The sequence below is a fragment of the Danio rerio genome, chromosome 7, assembly GCF_049306965.1.
Source record: "Danio rerio strain Tuebingen ecotype United States chromosome 7, GRCz12tu, whole genome shotgun sequence".
Lineage (NCBI taxonomy): Eukaryota > Metazoa > Chordata > Actinopteri > Cypriniformes > Danionidae > Danio > Danio rerio.
In genome coordinates this window covers 57,476,047-57,490,430 of record NC_133182.1, presented here as the reverse complement: position 1 = coordinate 57,490,430, position 14,384 = coordinate 57,476,047, and the positions used below count along the sequence as shown (strand labels likewise).

Below are 14,384 nucleotides of genomic sequence, written 5' to 3'. Positions count from 1 at the left end.
GCTGCAGAAAAACTTGCCGGATAAGTTGGCGGTTCATTCCGCTGTGGTGACCCCGCATTAATAAAGTGACTAAGCCGACTAGAAAATGAATGAATGAATGAATGAAGTAATTATTTATCGAGTCTGAATCATGAATGATATTACACGTAAATAACGTATACACTCTTGAAAATAATTTTTACTAAAAAAGGGTGATTTCGCAGCCATAAAAATAAGTGTTTGGTTCCCCAAAGAACATTTTGTTGAACAGTTCTTAACAAATTCTGTTGTTAACAGTTCTTAACCTAATCTGTTTTTCAGGGTTTCCATGCTTGTACTTAAATTTAAGACATATGACTTCAAGGCCTGGAAAGTACTTAAAAACAAACATAGGTCCTTGAAAGTGCTTGAATTTAAAGTTTATGGTTATTTGATATGTCATTTCAACAATTGTACTGTGCTGCTTTCAAAAACTAAACAGAAAAAACTAAGAAATTCCTAATTTAAAAATCTAATAATTATATAAGAACTATGACAAACAATATTTTATTTTATCAATATTTCAGAAACCACAATTGAATATTATTCATGCGTTTTTCTTCGGCTTAGTCTCTATTTCAGCCATTGCCACAGGGAAATGAACTACCAAATTTTTTGGCCTACGTTTACAGAGCGGATGCCCTTCCAACTGCAATCCAGTATTGAGAAACACCCATATACACTGATTCACACACACACACTCATACACTACGGACAATTTAGCTTACCCAATTCACCTATAGCACATGTCTTTGGACTGTGGCAGAAAATAGAGCACCCGGGAAAAACCCATGCGAACACAGGGAAAACATTGAAACTCCACTGACCCATTCGGGACTCAAATCAGTGATCTTCTTGTTGTAAGGTGACAGTGCTACCCACTGAGCCACTGTGCGGCCCCACATTTGAATATGACCAGTATTGAACTCAACAAATTATATTGAAGTTTTTTTTAACTTGTCTGTTTAAAACGGTCTACATATTTAAAAATGACACACTTAAAACATTATTACTGACATTTAATGGAATGTTTAAAGTTTAAGTGAAATGTTAAGTACAATAAGTATTTTAATGGTCTTATATATGCTGGGGGTGTGAATTACAAAGACGTTTGATTTAACATTTTTGGGGATTTACAAAGTCCTTGAATTCAGTGTCCATGAAAGAGTGGATGGTGAAAGTTCATCCTGAAATCATCAAAGCAAATAAAGAACTTTTATGAATAAAAGTGCAGTAATCAAGCTGAGCGACCACACAGCAAAATGTCCAAACATTTTGTACATACTTTATTTTTATTTTTCTATTAAAAATGTCTGATGTGACATATTTTCAGAGCCATCGAAACCCTATGATTCAATATGTCCTGTCATTGATACTCCAGGATTCTATTTCAATGTTCTACACAGTAAAAATGTATTAGTTCCACACAATCCCTTCTTGTTGTCCCAACACAAATCAATTAGGTTAATTTGTCACATTGGAATTGTATAGTTTTATCTACGTTTAAAATGAGTTTGAGATATTAAGCTTCAAAGTTTTGGCATTCCATATAGCAAACAAAATGTGAAAAACAGTTCTCTTTTATACATTTAACATGACAGAGACCCTAAATGTATTCTTACTGTGAATTGTCAAAGTTTTCTTCAATTTGCAAAATGCAGATAGAAGCTTCTGGTTCTAAAACGCCATTTCCCGCTTGGAATTCTATCTGGCAGATCAGTAATTGAAGCATTAAATAAAAAGTAAAATTGCTGTTGTAACAATATGTCGTTTGAGAAAGTTAGATTTTTGCTTTCTATATCATTTATTTTATGTTTTAGGATGAATATTCTTTCTTGTGCAAATTAAACATACAAGGCTGTGCTAAATATTTTTTCCAGTGCATATGTTATTTTTATATAATTAATATGGCCATATTTATTGAATTATATACCTCATTAAATAAATTAGGTATTGCATTTAAAATGCTAATGGCTCAGAGAAAGAACTTTACAGAGTCAAGCTAAAGTTTGACTTTGTAGATAAAACCTTTTTCGTTTTTTAAATAAAAAGTCTCAAAATGTAAACAACTTATAAAACAACATCACATAAGTTGTCATTTAATAAAAATATATACAGTAACAATATATAAGAACTCAATTTTGACAAAAATGTCAGATAGAACCTCATAATTCTAAGGTGATGAATTGTTTTTACAAGTTTAAGTGGATTCAACATATACCAATTAATTAAACATCAAGAACTGTGAAGTTGCTTGAACAAGCAGTAATAATTTTTTTTTTTTTTTTTTTTTTTTGGAGTGTAATAATGTGAATAAATGTCTGTGTCCACAGCGTAAAATGACTCTGTTGGAGGACAATCACCCATGTGCCCAGTACAACTATCTTGTAAATGTACAGACAGGCCACAGAAGAAAAGCTGGCACCACTGCCAAGGTGAACCACAAACATTTTTATATTGCTGAAATGGCCAATTATTTTCTTCCTGTTCACAAGGAATACATTTTGTGAAGAGTGATTAAAATTACATAAAGTCAGACAAAGTTTGTCTTTTATTGCTTTAATTCTCCAGAGAATGATCAGTTTACACACAGACAGCCTCTGTGAACAAAAGCATCTCAAGCATGGGCTCACATGAGTTTTTAAAGATAAATTTCTCTACAGCTTCTGAACTCTCAACAACCAGTAGATTACACATGGCTGTAATAGTCCAATGATTATAATGCATTTGTTCTTTACTTTAGCAAAACATTAATTAATTTATAATATCAATATATAATTGGTAATCATCAAAATATGATCATCAATATTAACATTTTCCATCACATTACTTCAAACTTAATTTAATAAGTCAATCAGGTTACAACAAAAATAAGCTACAAAGTTTAGCATAATAGTATTAGTCGATTTATCAATTATGAATTTGAATGATTTAAGTTGAGATGACTTGAAAAGTTTATTTGATTCAACTAAAAGATTAAATTCAGGAAGCTTGTTTTTTCTTTTGTACACTAGTCTGTTTCTAATCTGTAAGTTTTGAAAGCGTGTTATTAAAATCTCATCTTTTTCAGATAAAGGTGATGCTCCAGTTTGCTGAAGGGCAGAGTGACTCTTATAGTTTGTCGGACTCAGAGAAGCCTGTGTTTGAGAGGGGAGGAGTGGATGTGTTTCTGCTCAGTATGCCTTTTTCACTCGGTGAACTCCAGAGCATCGACATATCGCATGACAACTCAGGTGGAAGCCCTGATTGGTAGGTGTTTGTGTGTCTTGCCTTTTGCATGTGTTTTCTTATTTTTGCATAGAGAGGCAGAAGCAGAGTACACTTCAGGTGAGTGTTCTGTGTTGCTTACTGTTCCTCTTGTATTTCACTGGATCTACAAAGGGTGTCATGGTGGCTCAGTGGTTAGCACTGTCGCCTCACAGCAAGAAGGTCAGAAGCGGGGTCCTAGCGGGGTCAATTGGCCTCTCTGTAAGGTGGGTTTTTTTCCGTGTGCTCTGGTTTTCCCTACTATCCAAAGACATGTGCTATAGATGAATTGGATAAAATAAATTGGCCGTAGTGTGTGTGTGTGTGTGTGTGTGTGTGTGTGTGTGTGTGTGTGTGTGTGTGTGTGTGTGTGTGTGTGTGTGTGTGTGTGTGTGTGTGTGTGTGTTTGTGTGAATCAGTGTATATGGGTTTTTCCCACTACTGGGAAAACCTACCTACTTCGCGGCTCGAAGGGCATCTGCTGCATAAAACATATCTCAGAATAGTTGGTGGTTCATTTAGCTGTGGTGTCCCCTGGTAAACAAGGGTCTAAACCAAAGGAAAATGAATGAATGAATGGATCTACTAAAATATGTATAGTTAAATTATTATAGATAAATGATAAATTTAAATAAACAAAACCCTACACTTTATTTTGGTGCCCCTACAACAATCTATTGACTACCCACCAAGCATTGCTATGTTTATTACACAACTAATAGATGTCTAATACAGGTCATCTTACTGTACACAAAGACCATCCCTAACAGTCAGCTAATACTCTATTAATAATAATACTATTAATGAGGGTTATGTTGTGTTCACACTACACACACAGAAATATGTTACAAAATACAAATATAATGTATCAAATATGGAAAAATATTATAAATACATTTAAATGACACTTTTTATTCAACATTTGGGTTTTGTTTATATTTATTTCAACATCAAGATTAAAACAACAATTTTTTAAAATTGTTTAGTAGCTCAGTTCTCAGGGTTTTCTGTTTGGTTTTGTTTTTTATCAAAAAATAAAAGTATACATTTAGATCTGGCTGCCTTAGCCTTCACTGTGATTTTTAAACTGAGCCTAAAGAATCGAACAAATGAGGTATGTGTTGTGAAAAAGCTTACTAAACATTTAAAACATTGCTAAATATTGTTTAATTTTTTTTACGAATTGAGAACTCTAGAAAAGTCTACAAAGTAAGCGGCTATTTTCGATTTTTTTACAACATAGAATGGAAAAGTGAATGTCATGTAAATAAATTAATTTACATGAATTTTACATGAAATGTTGGGGAAAGGCACCTTTCACAATGCCAGCGTCATATCTAGTGACCTTTAGTAATGTTTGCTTCTTGAATTGTGGACAAAAATATTTTAAACCTGAAATACTTTGGCCATGTAAAGTCAGTGTTGTTTTCATGTTTTCATAATTCAGGGATTCCCAATCATTTCAGTTAACCAAAACCTTTTAAATTGAAAATGCATGAAAAGGTTTTTTTTTGTACAATAATTAAACAACAAAAATAGGCGACGCAGTGGCACAGTAGATTGTGCTGTTGCCTCACACCAAGAAGGTCGCTGGGTCGCTGGTTCGAACCTCGGCTCGGCTCGGCTCAGTTGGCATTTCTGTGTGAAGTTTGCGTCCTGCGTCCTGCGTTCGCATAGGTTTCCTCCGGGTGCTCCAGTTTCTCCCACACTCCAAAGACATGCTGTACAGGTGAATTAGGTAGGCTAAATTGTCCGTAGTGTATGAGTGTGTGTATGAATGAGTGTGTGGATGTTTTCCAGAGATGGGTTGCGGCTAAAAGGGCATCCACTGCATAAAAACGTGCTGGATAAGTTGGCGGTTCATTCCGCTGTGGTGACCCCAGGTTAATAAAGGGACCAAGTCGACAAGAAAATGAATGCTTAAATTAATAAACAACATAATTGGATTCTTATAGTTCAGTGATTTTGTTTAAAGGCCACAATTTAATTTTTTTATTATTATTATTTTTTACATTATTATTATAAATCATTAGGATGATTTAAGTGATTATTTAATTATATTGTTTATAATTTAGCCCAATTGGGAAACAATTTGGGAAATAATGTAAAACAAAAGAAAAAATTGGCTGGGCCAGTTGTCATTTCTTTGTGGAGTTTGCATGTTCTCCCTGTGTTGTTGTGGGTTTTCTTTGGGTGCTCCAGTTTCCCAAACAGTCCAAACTCAAAGACATGCACTATAGGTGAAATGAATAAACTAAATTGGCTGTAGTGCATGAGTGTGTGTAAATGTGAGAATGTATGGGTGTTTCCCAGTATTAGATTGTGGCTGGAAGGGCATCTGCTGCATAAAATATAAGCTGGAATAGCTGTCAGTTTATTCCGCTCTGGCGATCACTAATGAATAAAGGGACTAAGCTGAAGGAAAATGAATCAATGAATGAATGAATATAAATATGGCAGATTGATTGGTATGTTTTAAAAACCTTTTGTAACCTAGATTACATTTCTAACTACAAATTTCATCATGTAATCTGTTATGGACTACAACTAAGTAATCCATCGAGCAGTCAAACACAAGATGCATAACAAGGGCATTCCTAGAAAAATCCAGGGAAGTGTGATCAGGACTGAACATCCCTGATTTATTGAGTGATTAAAGATTAATATATCTACAAATCTATATGTCTCACACCACAAATTGTTGCATCAGGTACTTGGACAAAGTGATGATCCAGGACTTACAGACGCAGGACGTCTCACACTTTCTGTGCTCCACCTGGCTGAGAGGTGAAACGTGCAAGAGGACATTCAACTCGGCTAAGAAGAATGAAATCGCAAGCTTTGGGTAAATAATTCTACTTACATTCTCATTGAAACCACTTTTATTGCACTATGGTGTTATCTATCAAAATGGTGTTTGAGAATACAAGAGACAGTAAAATAAAACAAACACCACCGCATACTAACAAAACTCCTGCTGCTTCTACATGGAAAGCCCACAGGTGTTTCTAATCAAGGTTTACTTGAGGAAAAACCCCCATTTGTTAGGTGCCAGCTCAGGTATGCAACAAATGAAGAGAACAAAACCAAACTGAATGGAAACATGCAAAAAAAAATGTATTTAATGGTTACAAAAATGAAAAAAATAAAGTGCAAAGGGGTACCAATGTAATCCATATGAAAATTAAATGTCTATAAAATGTAAGTTCAAAACAACAACAGCTTATAATAATAAATTTCAAAATGAACAAAAATAATATAAGCAGTGGGTAGGCAAAAGGAAGTCGATTGGAAACGATCCTCCAAAGCTCTCAAATGCATCTTCTCAGCTCCTTAAACAAGCCATCAGATTAGCCGCACCAGCTCATACTGATCACCTATTAGGAAAAAGAAAGCAGAAGCCAGGAAACAGAACGAACCAATCCCAAACCCGAACACCAAGCTTGAATCAACACAGATTTAAGCAATTACTCAACAACAACTTACTTAGAACCTAAAGTTTTGCCTTTGAATATTGGTATAGACCAATTTGAGGGATGTAAACGAATACAATGATCCCAGCATATTTCCTGTTTTAATTTCTGTAGCTTCCGAGATTCAAAAAGAGTTTCATATTGATAATTAATGTTATGATAGCGGTTTTAACATTAAGTTATGATTGAATTGTCTCAATACAGTTATGAATAGTTTGATAACAAGCAGGAAATGTTCATGGGCCAATGACAATGACTGAATATATATATATATATATATATATATATATATATATATATATATATATATATATATATATATATATATATATATATATATATATATATATATATATATATATATTTATACAAGTATAACAACATCACTGAATTGATGAAAAAAATAGAATAACAGGAAAAAAATAAGAAAACAAAACAACAAAAACTTTACAAAGCCTCAATCATTAGGAAAAAAGATTATCTTAAGCTTTAAGAAACCTATTATTCTTCTTATTATTAATAAGCTAAAGAGATTCAATATTATCAATTACTGTACTCAATTTGTAAGGACTCATCCCTATGCCCTAATCCCTTCGAAATGTTTACCTTCTGGCATAACAGCTTTAACAAGTGATTAGGGCATAGGAGCCCTTCCAAATTAAATGCAGTGTGCAACACCTTGCACAAAGGATCCTTTTTGAGCACTACGATATGGAAACCATGATTGTTGCTTTTCGGAAAGAGATATATCCATTTGGAAAGGGTTTCTTTGGTCGTCAAGTAAAGAAACAATCAAAATGCTTTTAAAAGTTTAAAACTTTTAGTTTTTACCTATGTTATGTAAACACCAAACAAACCCATTTTTGAAAAAGTAAATAGTAAAAATTTGGTATTATAGCTTACATAATGTGGATACTAGGCATAGACAGTGGCTAATTAATGGATTCTGTTCCACAAAGAATGTAATTAATTGTCATTTTGGCACTAGCCATTCATTTTAAACCTAATTTTAAATAAATAAAAAAGATGTTCAGACTTCATCCAATATTCTTGCGACTTCATCTTATGTGTGATTTATCTGGTTTCTTGGAAAAACAGAAGCATGTTTAATAGACTTCAGAGCTTTTATCAATAATAAATAATGTGATGGACAGCTAAAGTTACCTGTATTCATTATATGCAGAACACGTGAGTTGTTTGTATTCTCCGTATTTATCCTTTTATATAGCTTATGTGAAGATTTAAAGTCGTTTCATTTGTAAATACTGGTTGAAACTAGTTGGCGAAATAAACAAATTAGCCATAATTTAGTTTTAAACAATGTACCGTACAAGAACTTTTTTTTTTTAAAGAAATGTTCAATGAATAGGAACAGCCACATTTTGGAATATTAACGTATATTTTCACAAAAATAAATATGCATTTACAGTTTATTCAATTCATCTTTATTTGTATAGCGCTTTTACAATGTAGATTGTGTCAAAGCAGCTTAACATAGAAGATCATAGTGAACTTAAAACAGTGTAGTGCAGTTTTCAGAGTTTAAGTTCAGTTCAGTTTAGATTAATTCAGTTCAATGTGTAATATTCACTGCTGAGAGTCCAAACACGGAAGAGTAATCCATCGATGCGCAGCTTTACAAGACCCAAACTATGAAAGCCAGTGGTTTAAAAAAACACATCAGAAGAAACCTGGCCTAGTTAGCACAACCATTTCTCATATGGCAAAATGTCTGGCACTGGCTAAAGTCCAGGCACTGGAGGCTGGAGAACACAGGAAGAAATAAAAATGGCACCCTCTTCCTACAGCTTCCTTTTGTAACTCAAAAGTATTAGTCAAACATAGAAACAGACAATACGTTTTTAAATACTCTACCATACAAAAAAAACACACTGCCTGCAAGTTCAACAAGGCAAGGCAAACAACAAGGTTCTTCAAAAACAGAAGTTAAATTTTACCCAATAGCTCAATAAACGTCTCACATCATACAACAGGTCAATAATCACACACACACACAAAAAAATACAATTTTGCAACAAACACAAGTCTAGAGCAGTTGAAAAGTGAACCTCACTTTGGGTTGAGGCACACTCCTCTTTTGTAGCAGTGTGTCACGGCAGCACACTCACAATGATGAGCACCACCTGGGCCTAATCAGCTCTACCTAGCAAGCAGGCAGAGAGAGACATAAACGTGGAGAAGAAACACACACGCACATAGTGGATTTTTCTGTTGAAAGAAAAAAAAAATATTGCTTATAGAGGCTAATAATGTTGACCTTAAAATGGCTTTGAAAAAAAAAATTGAACTGCTTTTATTCTATTCGAAATAAAATAAGACTTTCACCAGGAAAAAAAAAATATTATAGGTCAGGAAATGTTGTGAAAAAATGTCTTGCTCTGTTAAACATCATTTAGGATATTTTGAAAAAGAAAATAAAAATTTACAGGAGGACTAAAAATGTTGACTTCTACTTTATATTTTCCCCACCAACCCCATCCCAGCAACATCTTTCAGACACGTACGTCTTCAGGTTTCCGGGACGAGCACATCTGGGTGTCGATCGTGGACCCGCCGCGGCGCAGTCCTTTCACGCGGGTACAGAGAGTGTCCTGCTGCATGTCTCTGCTGCTCTGCACGATGGCCATCAACATCATGTTCTGGAACCTTCCCACTGATGCCGAGTCTCCTGTCATACTAAAGATAGGTCCGAAAAAAAGCTTGCCCTAATGCAAATTATATAATGCTCAAATGTGACGTCTCACTCTCAACAGCCTTTACGCAATGTCTGAGAGCTGTGAGGGAGAAAAAATTGTGTAGCTTCTTACACAGAAAACTTAGCATATTAGCCTATGACGTTTTAACACTTTATCAGTAAAGATATCAGAATATATTGTTACACTTTCATGTAAGTTTTTTATATACACTTTTAAAAGAATCTGTTAATTAAGAGTGTCCGTATTTTGTGATTTACAAGTGTTTACCATTTATTTACAGTTGTGAATTGCCTTCCCTGCTGAAAAAAACAGCGTATGCTGGTAAGGTATGTTTTGATGCTGGTATGCTGGTCTTGCTTGTTTCAATGCTGCTTTTGCTGGTCTCAATGCTGGTCCTGCTGGTCTCAATGCTGGTTTTGCTGGTCTCAATGTTGGTCTTTCTGGTCTCAACGCTGGTCAGGAGCAGCACTGAGACCAGAAAAACCAGCATTGAGACCAGCGCTGAAACCAGCAAGACCAGCATTGAGACCAGCAAAACCAGCATTGAGACCAGCACTAAAACCATCAAGACCAGCATTGAGACCAGCAAGACCAGCATACCAGCATCAAAACATACCTTACCATGCTGTTTTTTCAGCAGGGTTATAGGATGTTGATCTTGGCTCTGTCGACTTTTGATATTGAAAATTCATCTGTACAGTTTAACAAAGTGACTTATATTAACATTTTAGTAGTCTGAAATAATAGGTATACTAGAACTAATAAATATAATATTGATATAGTAATATGTAGATGTTATTATATAATAATGTTTAAGAAATAGTATATAGAGAATTAGGTCTGTAAAAAGCAGAAAATTATCTAGCAGTTTATAAAAAGGTTTTTGTACCACCAATCCAGACAACATATTAATTTAAACTATTCAAATTTTTAATAAGGGTCACTTTTTTTTAACTTTTCAAATTTAAAAGTTGTTGGGAGAAAGATCAGGGGCCCAAAATGTTATTCAAAAGCATAAATAAACAAGTGGGGAAAAAAACATGAATTGCAAAATACGAGAATCTGCTAATTTATGTATATTTTTACAGTGAAGGATCGTTCCCGTTCAGTGCAAGAACTGGCTGCTATTAAATATTTTTTAGATATTGGTACCTTTTTTAAATGCACTTATTAATTAAATAATTAGATACAGTTCTTATATTTAGATAATGGTATTTCTTAATTATTAATAAAAAATATTAATAATAATAATAATAACAACAATAATAATTCCTTACATTTATATAGCACTGTTCTGAACATTCAAAGTAATTTACGCATATTTGAGGGAATCTCCTCATCCACCACCAGTGTGCAGCATACACCTGGATGATGCGACGGCAGCCATATTGCGCCAGACCGCACACCACACACCAGCTGATTGGTGGAAAGGAGACAGAGTGATGAAGCCAATTAATACATGGGGAAAGTTAGGAGGCCATGATGGACAGAGGCCAGTGGGCAAATATTAGATTAGATTATAGATATAATTAACAAAAAGTGCAGTAATTAATTTACTGGTAAATATTTCTAAATTAACAAAAACAACTATTCTGTTGTTACTGGTTTTATAAGTAATTATTCATACTGTAAATTTTTATACTGGTGCCTTTTATTTATTTATTTTATACCACAGCTTAAACATTAAATAAGTGTAATTAATTAAAAGGTAAATATTTTAAACAGCTTTTTATACAGTTTAAGTCAGAATTATTAGCCCTACTGAATTATTAGCTCCCCTGTATATTTTCCCCCTAATTTCTGCTTAAGGGAGAGAAGTTTTTCAGACACATTTTTTTAACATCATATTTGTAATAACTCATTATTAATATCTTATTTATTTTATCTTTGCTATGATGACAGTACATAATATTTTATTAGATATTTTTCAAGATACTAGTAGTCAGCTTAAAGTGTGATCTTAAACTCTGAAAACTTGACTGACAGAGTTTCAATTTACTAGAACTTTTATGTTAAGCTGCTTTGACACCATAAGCTGTAAAAGCGGCATAGAAATAAACATGAATTGAATTGAATTAAAGTGACATTTAAAGGCTACACTAGATTAGTTAATTAAGCAAATCATTATATAAATATTTTAAACTGCTTTTATTCTAGTCTAAAATAAAACAAATTTCCAGAAGGAAAAATTATTACAGGTGAAATATTACAGTGAAAAGGTCCCTGCTCTGATAAACATCATCTGGCAAATGTTTTTTTTTTTATAATAAAAGAAATCAAAATTCACAGAACGGCTAATAATTTAGACTTCAACTGTATATTTTATTAAATGGTGTATACAAAAATAAATAACAATGCCCTTTCCTGACCAAAACATGCTGTATTTCACAGGTTCGTTTCAGCTGACGTGGCAGCAGTTCATGGTAGCTGTAGAAAGTGGTCTCTTCATGTTCCCCATCAACATCCTCATCATTACAATCTTCAGACACATCAAACCACGCATCCTCCTGAACAAAGGCAAGACAGACTCTTCCAAGAAAACAACACCAGCTGCCAGTGTCTCCATGAACACCATCATACAGGTTCTTCTAACAGCAGTTCTTCAGCATTATAATTGCTCTCTCTAATATAATTGATCTCTCTCTCTCTCTCTCTCTCTCTCTCTCTTTCTCTCTCTCTCTCTCTCTCTCTCTCTCTCAAATAGTACTTTTCAGTGAACAGAATGTTGTGTTACTCAAAGTGAATGTTCTGTTCCTTTTTCCTCAGGAAACTGTAGGATTGTTGAATTATCTCAGCAAAAGCCCAAAAAACAATCTGCCTGCCAAAGAAATCCAGCCTGAGACAAGTGGCGACCTTTTCTGGGCCCTAGACAAAGTCAACCACGTTCTTGAGATCATGCAAGGTTCCATCATCAATACTACATGCATTTCCATTTCATTAATTGTTCTTGAAGTTTTAGCTTCATGTAAATATGATTTACTCTAGATGTCATTTAAATCAAAGCTGTTTTAACATCAATGAAACTATTAGTAACATTTTTAGATTTCATTATTTTGCATTTTTGAAAAATACTTAGTTTTTTCGCTTGTATTTTCTTATAATATTATTGTAACAATAGGGTATGACAACAGAGATGAAGTTCCAGATGCAGCTTTATTCATGGAGAATGGTTTAAGCTGGGTTCAAAACAGGAACAGAAGAGTACCATAAGGGGTAATCCACAAGAGTACTCTAATAATCGGGCAAAGTTCAAGATAGGCGGCATGCAATCATTAAACAAAAACTAGTCTGAGAATCAAAAAACATGAACCACAAGTGAACTCCTTGAACCAAAATACAATACAATATCCCACATTGAAGGTGTGTGAATGTGGAGCTTAAAGAGTGTTGCTGCATCCCAATTCACATGCATATACTACGCCCTAAAAGTATGTACTTGTTTTGTGAAGGAAAAGTATATACTTTTGAGTGTGAAACAGAAGAGTATGCAAGCTTTGGTACACACTACCTCATCGTTAACAGATCGTTGTGTTGCTTAGTTATGAGCCCTCTCAATCATCCACACATCATTCACATTTCTATCATATTTAATTTCCTACCTTATTGGAGATTCAGCAGCAGGTTAATCTGCCATTAACAAGTCTTTTCATGCAGAGAAATCTCCTCAGCTCTTTGGATAACTATGCATTCATATGTTAATGTCCAAACACGCCTTTATATAAATTCAGTATTGTTGTTGCAGATGAAATATAACACAGAAAACATGATTTAAATATTTTCCAGTGGGCTAGATATTAATGAACAGTCTACTTGACTTGGTCTACTTGGCCTCGCGAGTCCATCATGTTTGTAGTTCGTTTACACTTTTCACCCGTGATTGTTGTTCAAATTCACATCAAATTCACGTCCAACGCACAATGTATTATGGGTAATATCAGCAGTTACAGTATGGGCGGTTCTACACTTAAAATTTTGACCGGAAATAGTAAACCATCCGGGAACCTTTGACATACTCTTTTCAACATACTACGGTTTGGGACAAACTAATTATATTATCACATATTATTTAGGACGGATTGGGACGCAGCATGTGTGTAATGTGCTGCAGCTATGTCAGTGTAATTAGTGTCCAGATTGGTAAACAGTCTCAGCTGTGTGGTGTGAAGTCTGATGGGAGGTGTAGTCAGGGTGAATGGCTGTTAGAGTGTATATATTGCTGGAGTGCCCTCTAGTGAGTCTGGTGGGCAGTTCAGCTTGTACTTGTAACAGTTATACTACTTATACCAGACTTTAAATGTAAAATAAAGAATGTCATCATTTAATTACCATTATAATGTTAGCTACCATCATAATGTTAACTACAAATATCTTTATTTCATCCTAGCTAAAAGGGAATGCTATTGAAATAATGTTGTAGGACATTCTTGTAACAATAGAAAAACATTCTTAGAACAACTTTCTAGGAATTTCTTTAGAGCATTAGTTGCTAGTTCATTAGTTGGACATTAGGCACTCTATTCTAGCGGTCAAAGTCTAAAGTGCATGGCACAAAAGCGAATCCACTTTTGCTATTTTAAGGGCGGAAAACTGTGGTGTGAAAGGGTTGTGCTTAGTCTCTTAATGAGTTATGGGTGTGTTTTGAGCATAACGCCCATTAAACCAGACTCTCATCCCGCATTACCTTTAAGAGTCAGTGGAGTCGCGCCTTGTCATTTGCTATTTACATGGTGGAATTTGTAGTGGAATATCTGAGCGTTTCACTAGCGAGAAAACGCAAGTTAAACAGACCATCTGCAGCGAGGATAAAGATTGAGACTCCTCCATTCGGCCTCTTTACTTTCTCTTTACTTTTACTCTTTACTTTACTGTCTCAGATAAGGAAACAGTGTTGTACGCACTCTACTGAAGACATCAATTAGCCTACGTTTTT

The 14,384-nt window shown here is 34.3% G+C and overlaps 1 protein-coding gene across 2 annotated transcripts in view; it reads left to right on the top strand.

The window, feature by feature from the left end:
- The window catches only part of pkd1l3 (polycystic kidney disease 1-like 3), a 29,745-nt gene that overhangs the window by 9,409 nt on the left and 5,952 nt on the right, over window positions 1–14,384 (top strand). For both annotated transcript variants that reach the window (XM_073907361.1, XM_021477985.2), the window contains 6 exons: window positions 2,352–2,453; window positions 3,089–3,267; window positions 5,975–6,109; window positions 9,242–9,444; window positions 11,846–12,036; window positions 12,221–12,356. In XM_073907361.1, the coding sequence (XP_073763462.1) occupies window positions 2,352–2,453; window positions 3,089–3,267; window positions 5,975–6,109; window positions 9,242–9,444; window positions 11,846–12,036; window positions 12,221–12,356 (946 nt within the window). The remainder of the gene's footprint in view (window positions 1–2,351; window positions 2,454–3,088; window positions 3,268–5,974; window positions 6,110–9,241; window positions 9,445–11,845; window positions 12,037–12,220; window positions 12,357–14,384) is intronic.